Source organism: Saccharomyces mikatae (genome assembly GCF_947241705.1).
Source record: "Saccharomyces mikatae IFO 1815 strain IFO1815 genome assembly, chromosome: 16".
Taxonomy (NCBI): Eukaryota; Fungi; Ascomycota; class Saccharomycetes; order Saccharomycetales; family Saccharomycetaceae; genus Saccharomyces; species Saccharomyces mikatae.
In genome coordinates, this window is record NC_079271.1 from 757,301 (window position 1) to 774,567 (window position 17,267).

The window sequence follows — 17,267 nt, forward strand, 5'->3', positions numbered from 1 at the left end:
GTAGAAGTTAATATGAGTAAAGGCATTGCACTCGAAAATCTTCCAGTAGATTTACAACATAAAGGCGTCACGCAAAATGCAAGCACCGCTGATATATTGAGCAAGTTACCACATGAACAATTACAATCTATCCTAAAAAAAATACCTGAAGATGATCTCGAGGTGAGAAAGTTACTTTTATTTTTGGAAAAGGCAGAAGTAGTTGAGAATGAAGATGCACAACAAAGAAGAGTACGTCTAGCCGAAGTGCTGATGGTTGATGAAATTGATCCTGCAAGTATTAACAGCAAGGAAGGCATAAAGGCTGGGCAAGATGATGTCGAAGATGATGAGGAGTTTTTTACACCAGCAACATCTGCACTCATTTTCGCAAGAAAGTTTTTGATAAAATATTCTCTCGAGAGATCTCGAAAGAGGTTACAAAGAGAATTGGAAAGATATCAACAGTTCAATACAAAACAAGAGTTACTCACTCGGCGTGCGGAACTACAGAGAATGGCTAAGTTAGAACTTGCGGGTTCCCAATTAGTCTCTACAAGGCCCATTTCAGCAGTTTCTTTATCACCAGATGATACGCTCGTCGCAACTGGAAGCTGGGCAGGAGATCTCCGAATATTAAGTTCTCAAACACTGCAGCCATTGTCACAGAAACTCGACTCTCACGTAGGAAAAATTGGGGCTGTTGAATGGCATCCAAGTTCAAACAACCAGATGGTCTCATGCGCAGAAGACGGACTCATCAAAAACTTCCAATACTTGAACAAGGAAGGTGAACTACGATTATTAGGAGATTTCGTTGGACACGAAAGACGTGTTTCTGATGTGAAGTACCATCCTAGTGGAAAATTCATTGGTAGTGCTTCCCATGATATGACTTGGAGGCTTTGGGATGCGTCAACACACCAAGAGCTATTACTACAGGAAGGACATAGTAAGGGTGTATTTAGCCTGTCTTTTCAATGTGACGGGTCTCTTGTTTGCAGCGGTGGCATGGACTCCCTTACGATGCTCTGGGACATACGATCCGGAAGTAAAGTCATGACTCTTGCAGGTCATTCGAAACCCGTATACACTGTAGCTTGGTCCCCTAACGGATACCAAGTAGCCACAGGTGGTGGTGATGGATTAATTAATGTTTGGGACATTAGACAACGAGATGAAGGCCAACTAAATCAAATATTGGCTCATCGCAATATTGTCACACAGGTAAAGTTTTCAAACGATGACGGCGGCAAAAAACTCGTATCTTGTGGATATGATAATTTGATTAATATATATAGTAGCGATACCTGGTTAAAAGTGCAAAGTCTGGAAGGTCACACCGATAAAATAATTAGTTTGGATATTTCAAACAATTCTCATTTTTTAGTCACGGGTGGCTGGGATAGATCTATCAAACTTTGGAATTGATGAAATTAAGTAGTCCATTCAGAAATTCAACTTAACATTTTATTGACATTGCATTATTTATTTATATATTGTCTGGCCTTTTGTCTTCGATTTTTTTTTCGTATTGCCGTTTTGAGTACGAACTCGTGAAATTGTCAAGCTTTCTAAGTTTTCCATTGTTTTGGACAGTTGGCCTACTAGCTCCTTATTAAGACCACTTTCAACCTTTATTTCCTTCCTCATTATTTCAATTTTCTCATTCAGTTCTTTCTTGGAGGTCTCAGAATTTTGAAATTTCAATGTCATTTCATTTTCTAATTCTCTTCTCTTGACATCAAGTTTGCGTGTCTCTTCCTCATTTTCTTTGACAGCATCAACAGCTCTTTTGATTTCTTGTTCCATATACTTCTTCTCAGCATCCCTTGACTTGCTCATTCTTTCTCCTTTTTCGATCTCGTCCTGCGTACTGCCAGTCTTAATAAAAGATTCAATCAGGTTTGAAAATATCTCTCCCTGTGCTACTAAATTTCCCTTTAAAGTCTCAATATCCTTTTCTAACGTTTCGATTTGAGAAAACTTCGAATTGTTTTCAACTTCTAGTTCATGTGACTTTCTTAAATTATCATTATTTTTTTGCAACACATTTTCATATTCTTTTAAGATTTTTTCATCTTCGTTCAAGAAGAACTGTAAGTGATCATTCTGCAAGTGATTTAAGCATGAGTAATCATTCAGCTCCTGTTTTTGAACACAAATGTCCATATATACTTCTCCCATCGATTGGATCAGTTTATGAGTGATGATTCCACTTGATAAATGATAATTTACATTGGAGGAATTATCTGCTGTGGTAATACCTGTTAGTTGCGTCATATCTTGTTTTAAAGGATTCGTATAATAATCATTTTTTAACCTTTTAGTAGAGTAAAAAGTTGGTGTGTCATTATCTTCAATTACCACGGCATTCGAAGATGATGATGTTTTGTTGACACACTGGCGCCCCCTCTTCTTGGAACAGTTAGCAAATGCATCTTCTAGTTGGTCATCAGACCTTTTGAAATGTACTTCTGTTAACAAAGACCTTTCTACATCCATAGAGGTATATTGCTTCAAAGGATAAATATCTGGTAAAGGCCACGGTACAGTAGGGTTTTCTAACCATTCTACTAAATAGTGTAGTTTTTGAGAATAGATGGGTCTCAAATCAGGTGGCAGTGTACCTAAACGATCCCTCAAGATTACCATAGCAGCAGTGACGTTTTCTAAATACTTTCTGCTATTCTTATCAAACTTTTTACTGAAAAATAAAGTACAATGGTCGATCGAATTGATGGCCACCAGCCTAACGATTGGAGCATATCTTTCTAAACCTTTCCTCTCCCTCTTATATTGCAACAGATATTGAATGTCCTTATGACTCGTATCCACTGTAGTATCTAAACAGATCAGCATGTCAAATCGAGCCTTAGGTTTTATCGGGCATTTTGCCAAGTTTAATCCCTCAGAAGAAAATAGATGAACAGTACAGGAGAAGTCATTTGATTTTTGTTTTGACTTAATGGAATGACCATCATATCTTTTAATATGTACTTTATTCCCCAATAATAAGGCTTCTAATAAATCCATTGTTCTACCAGGCCTACAAACAATGGCCGTTTGAGTTTCATATTCTTGAACAAGATTTATAAGATCTCTTAGAACACTAAACTTTCCACTGTTCTCCGCTAAATGTGCAGGAACGTCACGAGTTATCAATGATTTAGGCATATAATGGTCTATTAGCAGGTATGGATGGGTTGCTACTAATGAACCGTTTAAACACATAGTCCTCATAGACTCGAGGATAACATCCTCTTTATAGTGCGAAGTTTCAAAATATCTCAGAATATCGGAGTAGTGCAATGATACTATCTGATCTGTGAGCTCTTTTTGATAAAGTGACATAGTGGTTGGTAGCCAATAATCACCAGAAATATTACCTGAGATACCCAATGTAGTAGCATCAACAATTGTAGGTATTGGCTTCGTATCCAAAATACGTAGTAGATCCATTTTGAAGACAATCAGTAGGTGTTTCTAATATTCTTTTTTATCATTTTTATCGCTTAAGTGTTTATTTCTCTATTGTCTTCTAATTGAAACTTTGCAAAATCGCGGTGCTAGAACAGTAATCTTATTTTTCTAAGAGCTTCCAATTTGAATAAAGAAGAACAGATTAAGTAGACTAAGCCAGTAACTATAACTATGAATGGGGAAAAATTAAGTGAAGATGAAATTGCACTGTACGATAGACAAATTCGTCTATGGGGATTGGCAGCACAAGCCAATATGAGATCAGCAAAAGTGTTGCTGATCAATCTTGGAGCTGTTGGCTCTGAAATCACCAAGAGTATTGTCCTTAGTGGCATAGGACATTTAACAATAATGGATGGGCACAAAGTGACTGAAGAAGATTTAGGCTCTCAATTTTTCATTGGCTCTGAAGATATTGGTCAATGGAAGATTGATGCCACAAAAGAAAGAATTCAAGACTTAAATCCCCGCGTAGAGCTGAACTTTGATAAGCAGACACTGAGAGAAAAAGATGAAGGTTTTTTTCAGCAGTTTGATTTAATTGTGGCTACAGAAATGAAGGCTGACGAGGCAATCAAAATTAACACATTGACCCGAAGATTAAACATCCCATTGTATATTGCTGGTTCTAATGGATTGTTTGCGTATATTTTTATTGACTTGATTGAATTTATCTCAGAGGATGAAAAATTGCAAAGCATGAGACCTACTTTTGTTGGTCCTATTTCAAGCAATCGAAGTATCATTGAAGTCAACACTAGAAAAGATGAGGAAGATGCAAAAAAAACTTTCGAACGAATCAAGATCAAAAATAGCTATAAATCATTGGAAGAAGTCTTAAGCACAGCCACATTAAAAGAAAAAATGACACGAAGACAGTTAAAACGAGTCACTAGTGTCTTGCCATTAACTTTGTGTTTATTGCAGCATGAATTCAATCAAAAGGGCGAGGAAATAAGCTTTGAACAAATGAAAAGAGATGCATTTGTATGGTGTGAACAGCTAGGTGTACCAAAGACGGTGATAAATGACGAATATACACAACAATTTATCAAACAAAAAGGTATTGAGTTTGCTCCTGTTGCTGCCATTATAGGAGGCGCTGTTGCACAGGATGTCATCAATATCCTGGGTAAGAGGCTATCCCCACTAAATAATTTTATTGTACTCGATGGCATTACTCTAGATATGCCACTTTTTGAATTCTAAGTATACATATATATATCGAATATACTGCAGTGTCAGCCAGAAAAAAATGCATAACTGAAGGCGGTAAAGCATTATAGTCATATAAAGTAATAATAATAATAATAATAATAATAACAATGATGAGGATAAAAAAAGTAGGAAAGAAACTAGATACAGATATTCGTAGTAAAAGACACACAGTACAAAAAAGGAGGGAAAATAAATTCACATATATCTCTGTTCTTTTGGCTCAGGTCCAAGGGATAGTTCTTGTATGCGCAATGGACCGAGCTGGCTGTGTATTATACAAAAAACCAAATAACAATCAGATAAAACAAAAGAAAGCTGTCATTCCTATGCTTGACCAGAGACAGCTACTTGTTGTAAGTGAGTCATGAAATTTTGTAAAGACACATCATCAGTCAAGACAATTGTAGACCCCCCGCGGGCCATGTCTTGATAGTTATCAGATGGATTCAATTTCGACAACAAGAATCTGGCCTGAGAACCACCGGCTTCGGTGTCAATGAACCTTGGTAGGGGAAATCTATCCACTAATAATTCTGCAGCTTCTAGTTTTGGCTCTTCTAAGAGAGCTTTGAAATCGGCGTATTGTGGATCGTCTTGGTAACCAGCTTTTCTCCATTGAGCAATTTGCTCACCGTGATATATTAAGATGAAAAAAAATGTATCCAATAATAGGATGGTATTTGGTTTAACGGAAATAGAATCTAACAAGACAGGTTGTGGGTCATCTTCCATAGAGAAAGAAGTTAGGGTTGGTTGGATCATGATCAAAGAATTAGTCGTATCCTCTCTTGTGAAAATATGTCTATAAAATGCAGTTTCATCCGGAGAATTATTAAAGACACTTAAGAATTGGGATCTTCTTAAATAATAAGTAAATTGAGGATATAGCGAAAAATTCGGAGCCAACCTGAAAGATTGAGGATCATCTTTGTTATAGTCTGCGTACTTTTGACATAGCTTAATCAAAGTTCTATCTAACCATCTAATAACATCAGCGCCATCGTCTGTTTCAGCCTTGTGCACAGCAATACGCGCCATCAAAACGGCAGCAGCTTCCTGATCGAAGGAAGCTGCAATGGCGGGAGTACCAAATGGCAAGAGTTGGTTTGCCACAGTGGTGACTCTAATACGGTTTGTACCGGAGGAGTGCTGATAAGTAGTAATGAATTGAGTGTATGCTAGATGAGGCCTGTCTGCTGAGCCAGGAGCAGACATCATAGGGTTTGAATTAGCCGCAGTGTTGGCAATTTCAAAGAAAACTGCGTACGAATGATAGGGCGACAAAGAAGCCATTTTCCAAGTAGAGGTAGCGCCAATACCAATCTCTGATTCACTGATATTGTTAGCATCTGTCTTCTTGACAGCGGAGGCATGGCCAATCAAACCTTGGACCTTCAAGTCCTTACTTGTCTTGACCGCCATATTACCGTTAAAGGCCATTTTCAAATATCCTTCTTCATCCTTGGCAAACAGCCTCAAGTAGGATTGCTTGAAAATGGCAGTAGAGAAGGAATCAGTCAATAATAACACACCCCCGGTGGAGTCAGTCAATTGTTTCATTTCAGACATACCGATTTGATCATAACAACCGGCAAAGATATCAACGGTGTGACCATTGGTGGCGACCCTTTGAGCAATTTGGTTGTAAAACTTGCAGGCCTTCTTGTAATGTTGTGCGTGATCCGAGTCGATGTCGTGGTGCGATCTCAATGGATCTTTCAATTCTGAATTGACGATCAAACCTGGGGCCACGGTACCTGGACCGGAGGCGAAAAGAATAATTCTTGCGGGAATGTTCTTATAACAGCCTTGTAGAAGCAGAGAGGCAATGTTCAAAGCTGAACCTGTAGCCCTCAATGGTCTATGGCCGGCTGGAACAGACCATTGATCCGGGGACAGGTTTTCCAGCAACTGGTTCAGTTTAAACTCGACCTGCTCCAAGGGTAGGAAGAACCTATTTAAGGAAAAGGGTGTAACTTTGTTCATGCTATTCGGTAGATGAGATGGAGCACCACCGGGGCCAGTAGGCTTCTGACCCGTCAACATCTCGGTCAACGCTTCGAGCTGGTACTCTCTATCGCCTCTGAATACATTACATCTGTCAATGGTTTCGCTGGACAGATCGTGCAATTGAACGACATTTCCGTAAGTGATCAACCCAATGAGAGCGTTGGGAGGCAGCAAAGACAGCGAAGTGATAATGGACTCCTTTAGCGAGTCAAGGTTCTCTGTCTCAGAAGTCAGATCCACAACAAAGAAAAAAATAGGGGGGACCGTCACGGGCTTGTTCGTGATGTACTCGATGGTGGTGGACTGTAACTCTAGAGGCATGTTCTCCTGCGACAGATTCGTATACTGGGGAGGTAAGTGGTTCCTGGAGTTACAAATCGGACAGCTCCACGATGAATTGCGCGGATCGATCACACAATAAGGGTTTAGGATAGACTTACAATGCGGCCCGGAACACACAACTGGATTGTATGGCGCAACATTCAATTCATCGTACTCTTTCAAAGGAGTGTACAAGCAGCCGACAGGGACGACATTGCTGTTAGCGTCGCTTCTGGTAGAGGGAAACACGTTCCAGGTGAAACGGACCCCGTTGATGTCTTCATTAGTCTCGAAGTCCATGGCTACAAAAGTGGAAGGGGAGGCAGGCGACAGACAGATAAAATACTGGCTTCAGTTAATTGTGTGTCTTCTTGGACGTGGCAAGATCACAACAAGTTTCTTGTTTTTTTTCTTTTTTCAAACGTGTTTTTCTTTTATTCTTGCTGGAACTTTCCTCCTTTGGAACAAACGAGAGGACCGCAACTATCGTCACAAGCGATAAAGTACATCTGACAAGAATTAACGATGATAAAACAACAGTACCGCAACCTAGTACGCCATTCCCGGTAACGATTATCCATTTAATCATTACCGGCTACACTGTCTTCTTGAAGTGATAATTACGACTCTCACGCTGTCAGGAGAAGAAAGTTGAAGCTAAAACTAGAATAGCCGGGTAATACATTCCAGATCCACATCTTTTCCTCTCAGCGTATATTGAACAAGAAAGAACAGTAATTAGAAACAATCTCTATGAGCAATGAGCAAGCTCACGAAGGACAGTGCAGCACGGCATACCATAGCACGCTACAATAAGTTAAGAATATGAGTGAGGGCAATGATATCAACGCGATGCAGCCGGTGAACCCGAAGCCATTCCTCAAGGGTCTGGTCAACCACCGTGTGGGCGTCAAGCTCAAGTTCAACAACACCGAATACAGAGGCACGCTTGTGTCTACAGATAACTACTTCAATCTGCAATTGAATGAAGCAGAGGAGTTCGTCGCGGGTGTCTCGCACGGCACTCTGGGCGAGATCTTCATCCGTTGCAACAATGTGCTCTACATCAGGCAGCTGCCGAACTAAGACGATCGCACGTGCCTCCCCTACATACCATTATATACCCCTCTATTGTAACACGATACCGTTCTCTATAGCATTCACATCGCGCGTATTGTTATGTTTCTCTTTTCTGTTTTATTATATTCTATGCTAATTTGCTTTTTTCTTCCTGCTTCTGCATTTCCCTCGCATGATGATATAGCGTTTGGGAAAAATAAAGGCTTCTCACTACTAGAAAAATTTTCGGCATACTTACGTGTTCTCAACTCTGCTTAAACAGCTACAGTTACAACGCTATCACGCCAATTACACACACACAATGAGCATTGAGTACTCTGTTATCGTCCCCGCCTACCATGAAAAGCTGAACATCAAACCCTTGACAACCAGACTGTTTGCCGGCATGAGCCCTGAAATGGCCAGGAAGACCGAGTTGATCTTTGTCGACGACAACTCGCAGGATGGCTCCGTTGAGGAGGTGGACACTCTTGCTCACCAGGGCTACAACGTCCGCATCATTGTGAGGACAAATGAGCGCGGCCTATCTTCCGCCGTGCTCAAGGGGTTCTACGAGGCCAAGGGTCAGTACCTGGTGTGCATGGACGCAGACCTACAACACCCTCCCGAGAGCGTGCCCAAGATGTTCGAGTCTTTGCACGAGCACGCATTCACCCTGGGAACCAGATACGCCCCAGGCGTCGGTATCGACAAGGACTGGCCTATGTACAGACGCGTCATCTCCTCTACTGCTAGAATGATGGCTAGACCTTTGACTATCGCTTCCGACCCCATGAGTGGCTTCTTCGGCCTACAAAAGAAGTATCTCGAGAACTGCAACTCTAAAGATATCAACTCGCAAGGTTTCAAGATTGCCCTCGAGCTCCTCGCTAAGCTACCTCTACCAAGGGACCCTAGAGTCGCGATTGGAGAAGTGCCATTTACTTTTGGTGTCAGAACAGAAGGTGAATCCAAGCTATCAGGCAAAGTCATCATTCAGTACCTGCAGCAACTTAAGGAGCTGTACGTTTTCAAGTTTGGTGCAAACAACCTTATCTTGTTCATCACTTTCTGGTCCATTTTGTTCTTCTACGTATGCTACCAGCTATACCATTTGGTCTTCTAAACCTGGTGAATGGTGACAAAGAATACTTCTTTTTATACTGTCTCTACGTACTTTTTTTCTGTTGTATGCCCTTTATTTCGTCTTTCTATTCCCCTTTTTTCTTTCCTTTACCATCATTATTCACGTATAAATTGCCCTAGGGTGACAGCAGTAAACTAATCAGGGTGTAGCTCTCTTTAACCTTGGCTCGCCCATAGGGTTCGGAAATTGTTCCTCAACCCTACTGCATTGTTTCTCCACGCGGCGCTACCAAAATTGTATCAGGCTTTATCTTATTTTCTTTTTTGTCACAGCAACACAACCCCTTGAAAAGGTCAATTCTTCTCGAGACTTTGCTCCCTTAATCTTTCCTCCCCCCCGGTTTCTTCATGATTATATATATGAAGCTCGTACATAATACTGCGCTCATTTAAGTCATATCGTAGTATTATACCTCTCGACTCCTAGTCAAATCGACGCTTACAATCGTTCTTAGTATCTACTACTCTATGAATAGATCTTTACTGCTACGTTTATCGGATACCGGTGAACCCGTTACAAGTTGCTCTTACGGCAAAGGTGTCTTAACGCTACCACCGATTCCGCTGCCTAAGGACGCCCCAAAGGACCAACCGCTATACACGGTTAAACTATTAATTTCTGCAGGTTCTCCCGTCGCTAGAGATGGGTTGGTTTGGACAAATTGTCCACCAGATCACAACACACCTTTCAAGAGAGACAAATTTTACAAGAGAATGATTCATTCCAGCTTCCATGAGGACGACTGCATTGACTTGAACATCTACGCTCCAGGTTCGTACTGCTTTTATCTGTCCTTCAGGAATGATCGAGAAAAGCTGGAGACAACAAGGAAATACTACTTTGTTGCCTTGCCCATGCTTTACATAAACGATCAATTTCTTCCCTTAAATTCTATTGCCATGCAGAGTGTCGTTTCTAAATGGCTGGGCTCCGACTGGGAGCCTATTCTATCAAAAATCGCCGCCAAAAACTACAACATGGTGCATTTTACTCCCCTGCAGGAAAGAGGCGAGTCAAATTCACCTTATTCTATATACGACCAATTACAGTTTGATCAGAAGCACTTCAAATCTCCTGAAGAGGTGGATAATTTAGTTAAACACCTGCATCGCGATCTGAACATGCTCTCCCTGACTGACATTGTCTTCAATCACACTGCAAATAATTCTCCTTGGCTGGTTGAGCACCCAGAAGCTGGGTACAACCATATCACGGCTCCACATTTGATCAGTGCCATTGAGCTCGATCAGGAACTACTCAATTTTAGCAATAATCTGAAATCCTGGGGGTATCCTACAGAACTAAATAATATAGAAGATCTTTTCCGGATAATGGACGGTATCAAAGTGCATGTTCTCGGGTCGTTGAAGCTCTGGGAATACTATGCAGTGAACGTTCAAACGACGCTTCAGGAAACAAAGGCTCATTGGAATGACGAATGTAATGAGAACTATAATTTCCCCGAGGATATTAAAGATATCTCGTCCGATTGCGTAAAGCTGGCCTCCTTTGTCAAGGATAATGTCACTGAACCCAATTTTGGCATCCTTGGCGAAAGAAACTCAAACAGAATTGACGTGCCCAAATTTGTTCAACTATTAAAGCTCATCAGCGATGAAGAGAGCGATGACAACGAGACTTTTTTGACCATCGCTCAAAATATTGTGAATGAGGTCAACTTACCACTCTATAGAGAATACGATGATGACGTTAGTGAGATACTCGAGCAGTTGTTTAATCGTATCAAGTACTTGAGAATAGATGATAATGGGCCTAAACAGGGTCCAGTAACCGCCAAGGTGCCCCTAACAGAACCTTATTTTACGAGGTTCAAAGGGAAAGATGGTATTAACTACGCTCTTGCCAACAACGGTTGGATATGGAATGGTAACCCACTGGTGGATTTTGCATCGCAAAATTCAAGAGCCTACTTGCGTAGAGAAGTAATCGTGTGGGGAGATTGTGTCAAGCTTAGATACGGCAAAGGTCCCGATGATTCTCCGTACCTGTGGGAAAGAATGTCCAAGTATATAGAAATGAACGCTAAGATATTTGATGGGTTCAGAATCGACAACTGCCATTCTACCCCCTTACACGTTGGCGAATATTTTCTGGATTTAGCAAGAAAATACAATCCGAATCTTTACGTCGTAGCAGAACTGTTTTCTGGTTCCGAGACACTTGATTGTCTGTTTGTTGAAAGATTGGGTATTTCCTCGCTGATCAGGGAAGCAATGCAAGCTTGGTCCGAAGAGGAGTTGTCGAGGCTAATCCATAAACATGGAGGTAGGCCGATTGGATCCTATAAATTTGTTCCTATGGACGATTTCTCATATCCTGCAGATATCAATTTGAATGAAGAACATTGTTTTAGCGATGCAAATGATAGCTCCATTAGATGTGTCTCCGAAATAATGATTCCAAAGATTTTAACCGCCACTCCGCCACATGCCTTATTCATGGACTGTACTCACGATAACGAGACTCCATTCGAAAAAAGAACAGTGGAGGACACTTTACCTAATGCCGCTTTAGTAGCGCTTTGCTCCTCCGCCATTGGATCTGTTTATGGTTACGACGAAATATTCCCACATTTGTTGAACTTGGTCACTGAAAAAAGGCTCTATGACGTTTCTATCCCGACTACTGATTCCTCAATGGGAATAACCAAAGTCAAGGCAACTTTGAATTCGATTAGAACAAGCATAGGTAAAAATGCTTATGACATTGAAGACTCTGAAATGCATGTGCATCATCAGGGCCAGTATATCACTTTCCATCGTATGGATGTTAAATCTGGCAAAGGTTGGTACTTGATTGCCAGAATGAAATTTTCACAAAACGGTGATCAAAATGAGACTTTACCCCCGGTGGTGTTGAATCAATCCAAATGTTCTCTAAAATTCTCATATGCTTTAGAAAGAGTTGGTGATGAGATTCCTGATGATAATAATTTCATTAAGGGTATTCCAACGAAGTTAAAGGAGCTTGAAGGGTTTGATATTTCTTACGATGATGTAAAGAAACTTTCAACCATTAAACTACCGGACGAGTTCCCCCAAGGATCTATTGCCATTTTTGAGACCCAACAAAATGGTGTCGATGAGTCCCTTGATCATTTTATTAGATCAGGTGCTCTAAAGGCCACATCAAACTTGACTCTAGAATCAATAAATTCCGTCTTATACCGTAGCGAGCCAGAAGAATATGATGTTAGCGCTGGTGAAGGTGGTGCTTATATTATTCCTGATTTTGGAAAGCCGGTGTATTGTGGCCTACAAGGTTGGGTCTCTGTCTTAAGGAAAATTGTTTTTTATAACGATTTGGCACATCCCTTAAGTGCAAATTTAAGAAATGGTCATTGGGCTTTAGATTATACTATCGACAGGCTGAAATACTACAGCGATGAAGCAGGAATCACTGAAGTGCAAAACTGGTTACGTTCAAGATTCGATAGAGTGAAAAAGTTACCAAGCTATTTAGTACCCAGCTATTTCGCTCTAATTATAGGGATTCTTTACGGTTGTTGTCGGTTGAAAGCGATTCAGTTGATGTCTCCTAATATTGGTAAATCAACGCTATTTGTACAAAGCTTATCGATGACATCTATTCAAATGGTTTCCAGAATGAAATCGACTTCTATTTTGCCAGGCGAGAATGTACCTTCTATGGCTGCTGGTTTGCCACATTTCAGTGTAAACTACATGAGATGTTGGGGTAGAGATGTATTTATATCGTTAAGAGGTATTTTGTTAACCACTGGTAGATTTGAGGAGGCTAAGGCACATATATTAGCTTTCGCGAAAACTTTGAAGCACGGCTTAATACCAAATTTACTGGATGCTGGCAGGAACCCAAGATATAATGCACGTGATGCTGCGTGGTTCTTCTTGCAAGCTATACAAGACTACATTTATATTGTTCCTAATGGTGAAGGAATTTTACAAGAACGAATAACAAGAAGGTTCCCACTGGATGACACTTTCATTCTCGTAGATGATCCAAGGGCGTTTAGTTACTCTAGTAGCATAGAAGAGATTGTTTACGAGATTTTAAGTAGACATGCTAAAGGAATTAAATTCAGAGAGGCTAATGCAGGACCAAATTTAGATCGTGTTATGAATGATAAAGGGTTTAATGTCGAAATACACGTCGACTGGTCTACTGGCTTAATCCACGGGGGATCCCAATATAATTGTGGTACCTGGATGGATAAGATGGGAGAAAGCGAAAAGGCAGGTTCTGTTGGTATACCTGGAACCCCTAGAGATGGTGCGGCAATAGAAATCAATGGGCTTTTAAAAAGTGCTTTGAGATTTGTTGTTGAGCTAAATAAAAAAGGATTGTTTAAGTTCACTGATGTAGAGACTCAAGACGGTGACAAGATTAGTTTTGTTAAATGGAACCAACTGCTTCAAGACAATTTTGAAAAAAGATATTATATTCCGGAAGATCCATCTGAAGATGCAGAATATGACGTGAATGCTAAATTAGGTGTAAACAGAAGAGGAATATACAGAGACCTATATAAGTCGGGCAAACCTTATGAAGACTATCAGTTAAGACCAAATTTTGCTGTCGCAATGACTGTGGCACCAGAATTATTTGTCCCTCAACATGCTATAAAAGCAATCACTATTGCGGATGAAGTGATAAGAGGTCCAGTAGGTATGCGTACTTTAGACCCAAGCGATTACAATTATCGTCCTTACTATAATAATGGAGAAGATTCAGAGGACTTTGCCACCTCCAAAGGTAGAAACTATCATCAAGGTCCTGAATGGGTTTGGCTCTACGGCTACTTTCTCAGAGCCTTCCATCACTTCCATTTTAAAACCAGTCCACGTTGCCAAAACGCTGCCAAGGAAAAACCATCCTCATACTTGTACCAGCAATTATACTACAGATTGAAAGGCAATAGAGAATGGATCAGTAATAGTGTGTGGTCAGGACTGACAGAGTTAACTAACAAGAACGGTGAAATATGCGATGATTCAAGCCCCACACAGGCCTGGAGTTCTGGTTGTTTGTTAGATGTATTTTACGATCTGTGGGATGCCTACGAAGATGATTCTTGAAAATAGCTAAACTACAAAATAATCTGTTTTTTTTCTCCAACTCTATTTTTATTTTTCTATTCAACTATAAGTATATACAATCATATCACTATCTACATCTACTGATAATAAATCAATTAAAATCGTTTATTTTGTTAAGTTATTATCATTTTGAGGAGCGAGAGCGAAACGAAAATAAAAGAAATAAAGGGAACACACGTAAGAGTGAGGGACGGTATTAACCAAAGGGGCAAAACGCGTCAGAATAAGAAGTGAAAGAGTGCCACATACATTTTGAACTGGAGTGAGCAGGTTTTTTATACAGTTAATTTATTATCCCTGTTGTTAATTCAGTTCGCTTAGATTTATATCTTCAAGGAAGTAAACAGCGGCAGTTACAGAAGGAGACAGAAAGTGGAATAAGGGTGTATATCTCTCCGTTACCTCACATAGATATAGAAAGAATCCATAGGTATCAAATACATTCCATTTACGCTTTCCGAGTCCAGGTATTGAACAGAAAGCAGAGCTTATAGTTCAATCAAATAGTATGAGTCATGGTTGCCGAAGAGGATAAAGTGAAAGAGGTTCTTCAATTGATAGACAGTTTTTTTCTGAAGACTACACTACTAATATGCTCCACAGAATCAAGTCGGTACCAGTCTTCCACAGAGAATATATTTCTGTTTGACGACACTTGGTTTGAAGATCACTCAGAGTTAGTGGGCGAACTGCCCCAGATAATATCAAAATGGTTTGATTATGATGGTCGAAAAGATTTGCCACCTTTAGTGATAGAAACTTACTTGGATTTGAGACAGTTAAATTCCTCCCATTTAGTTAGATTAAAAGACCAGGAAGGTCATTTATGGAACGTTTGTAAAGGAACTAAGAAGCAGGAAATCGTGATGGAACGGTGGCTTATCGAATTAGATAATTCATCACCAACCTTCAAATCGCGCCGTGAAGATGCGACTGATGTTGAGGAAGTTTCCAAACAGTTGGTTCTACTTTTCCGTTATTTGTTGACTTTAATACAATTATTACCTGCAACAGAGTTGTATCAATTATTAATAAAACCCTACAATGTTTCACAGAGTGAAGGTAATCCTAACTCAATAACAATCACAGATCCACTGGTCAGCATCCGGACGCGTGTTCTTGACGGATCTAAACCAATTTTGTCGAAGGGAAGAATAGGATTAAGCAAACCGATTATTAACACCTATTCCAACGCACTCAATGAATCAAACCTGCCAGCTCATTTAGATCAAAAGAAAATCACACCGGTATGGACAAAATTTGGGCTTCTGAGAGTTTCAGTATCGTATAGGCGAGATTGGAAATTTGAAATTAGCAATACCAATGATGAATCATTTTCAGCTAGACATGTAGTTGCTCCACATTACTCCCAAGAATCACAACATCGGCCAGGACTGGAAGGGCATGGTGATCAGCGCAAAGAAGAGCATTATCAACAACAACAACAACAACAACAACAACAACATACGCAGAATCAGGACCAAACGCAACAACAAAATCAACAACAAAGGCAGATACCTGACAGGAGATCTCTTTCGCTTTCTCCTTGTACAAGAACCAATTCCTTTGAGCCGCAATCTTGGCAAAAGAAAGTCTATCCGACATCTAGACCTGTTCAGCCGTTTAAAGTCGGTTCGATTGGAAGTCAAAGTGCGAGCAGAAATCCTTCTAACTCATCTTTTTTCAATCAACAACCAATTCACAGGCCAAGTATAAGTTCTAACTCCGGACCACAAATGAATATCGAAGGTACTAGCATAGGAAGCACCTCAAAGTACTCGTCATCGTTCGGAAATATTCGTCGCCATTCGAGCGTAAAAACCACGGAAAATGCTGAAAGACTATCAAAAGCTATCAAGAGCCCACTACAACCCCAAGAACCACAGGAAGATTTAATGGACTTTGTTAAACTATTGGAAGAAAAACCTGATCTGACTATCAAAAAAATAACTAGAAATAACCCTCCCAATATTAATATTTCTGATTCATTAATTAGATATCAAAATCTGAAACCAAGCAATGACCTTTTAAGTGAGGATTTGTCTGTAAGTTTGTCCATGGATCCTAATCATACATATCATAGAGGAAGGTCAGATTCCCATTCCCCATTGCCTTCGATTTCCCCTTCGATGCATTATGGATTGTTGAATTCAAGAATGTCTCAGGGTGTAAATGCAAGTCATTTGATTGCTAGAGGAGGTGGGAATTCATCTACTAGTGCATTCAATAGTAGAAGGAATTCTTTGGATAAGAATGCTAGTAAACAGGGTATGTCAGGCCTACCTCCTATTTTTGGTGGCGAGAGTACTTCGTATCACAACGACAACAAAATACAAAAGTACAATCAACTAGGAGAAGAAGATGATGAGGAGGAGGACCATTTGCTTAATCAAATGGGAAACAGCATAACAAAGTTCAAAAGTTCGATATCGCCGAGATCAATTGATAGCATTTCAAGTTCTTTCATAAAAAGTAGGATACCTATCAGACAACCATACCATTACTCTCAACCAACTACTGCACCTTTCCAGGCTCAGGCAAAATTCCATAAACCTGCAAATAAACTAAATGACAATGGCAATAGGAGCAATAGCAACCATCACAATCATAGCGGTAATGATGGAGGTGGTACGATGCATAATGAGGAGGACGATCAAGATGATGATCTAGTGTTTTTTATGAGTGATATGAATCTTTCTAAAGATAGCTGAAGAAAGGTGAATCATTCTTGTAAAGGGATCAAATAAATGAGAAAAATGGATAAGCAAGAGAAATAATACTTCACTACTTAATCGGTTCGTAGCCTTTATTTTTTGATGATTTTAACTCCTGAAGGTTCGCACGTCTATCGTGTTAAATTGAATATATAATTATGTACACTCAGATATACCAATTGCAGAATCTATGGTAAGTACGTATATAGGTGGTATAGATTAGCATACAAAAGAAAA

The 17,267-nt window shown here is 40.0% G+C and overlaps 8 protein-coding genes across 8 annotated transcripts; 6 read left to right on the forward strand and 2 right to left on the reverse strand.

Moving 5' to 3' along the window:
- Nucleotides 1–12: 12 nt before the first annotated feature.
- Nucleotides 13–1,410, forward strand: PRP4 (U4/U6-U5 snRNP complex subunit PRP4; the record flags this gene model as incomplete). The annotated part of the gene is made up of 1 exon (XM_056226426.1): nt 13–1,410. One exon carries the CDS (start codon nt 13–15, stop codon nt 1,408–1,410), a length of 1,398 nt encoding a protein of 465 aa, XP_056080146.1.
- A 57-nt stretch (nt 1,411–1,467) lies between these two features.
- On the reverse strand, nt 1,468–3,441 carry HDA3 (Hda3p; the record flags this gene model as incomplete). Its single annotated transcript, XM_056226427.1, has 1 exon — nt 1,468–3,441. One exon carries the CDS (start codon nt 3,439–3,441, stop codon nt 1,468–1,470), a length of 1,974 nt encoding a protein of 657 aa, XP_056080147.1.
- A 192-nt stretch (nt 3,442–3,633) lies between these two features.
- Nucleotides 3,634–4,671, forward strand: AOS1 (E1 ubiquitin-activating protein AOS1; the record flags this gene model as incomplete). Its single annotated transcript, XM_056226428.1, has 1 exon — nt 3,634–4,671. The coding sequence occupies one exon, from the start codon at nt 3,634–3,636 to the stop codon at nt 4,669–4,671; it is 1,038 nt and encodes a 345-aa protein (XP_056080148.1).
- Nucleotides 4,672–5,004: 333 nt separating this feature from the next.
- Nucleotides 5,005–7,311, reverse strand: SEC23 (GTPase-activating protein SEC23; the record flags this gene model as incomplete). The annotated part of the gene is made up of 1 exon (XM_056226429.1): nt 5,005–7,311. The coding sequence occupies one exon, from the start codon at nt 7,309–7,311 to the stop codon at nt 5,005–5,007; it is 2,307 nt and encodes a 768-aa protein (XP_056080149.1).
- Nucleotides 7,312–7,836: 525 nt separating this feature from the next.
- On the forward strand, nt 7,837–8,097 carry SMX3 (mRNA splicing protein SMX3; the record flags this gene model as incomplete). Its single annotated transcript, XM_056226431.1, has 1 exon — nt 7,837–8,097. One exon carries the CDS (start codon nt 7,837–7,839, stop codon nt 8,095–8,097), a length of 261 nt encoding a protein of 86 aa, XP_056080150.1.
- A 295-nt stretch (nt 8,098–8,392) lies between these two features.
- On the forward strand, nt 8,393–9,196 carry DPM1 (dolichyl-phosphate beta-D-mannosyltransferase; the record flags this gene model as incomplete). Its single annotated transcript, XM_056226432.1, has 1 exon — nt 8,393–9,196. The coding sequence occupies one exon, from the start codon at nt 8,393–8,395 to the stop codon at nt 9,194–9,196; it is 804 nt and encodes a 267-aa protein (XP_056080151.1).
- Nucleotides 9,197–9,684: 488 nt separating this feature from the next.
- On the forward strand, nt 9,685–14,295 carry GDB1 (bifunctional 4-alpha-glucanotransferase/amylo-alpha-1,6-glucosidase; the record flags this gene model as incomplete). The annotated part of the gene is made up of 1 exon (XM_056226433.1): nt 9,685–14,295. One exon carries the CDS (start codon nt 9,685–9,687, stop codon nt 14,293–14,295), a length of 4,611 nt encoding a protein of 1,536 aa, XP_056080152.1.
- Nucleotides 14,296–14,831: 536 nt separating this feature from the next.
- ATG13 (serine/threonine protein kinase regulatory subunit ATG13) lies at nt 14,832–17,027 on the forward strand (the record flags this gene model as incomplete). The annotated part of the gene is made up of 1 exon (XM_056226434.1): nt 14,832–17,027. The coding sequence occupies one exon, from the start codon at nt 14,832–14,834 to the stop codon at nt 17,025–17,027; it is 2,196 nt and encodes a 731-aa protein (XP_056080153.1).
- Nucleotides 17,028–17,267: the final 240 nt, after the last annotated feature.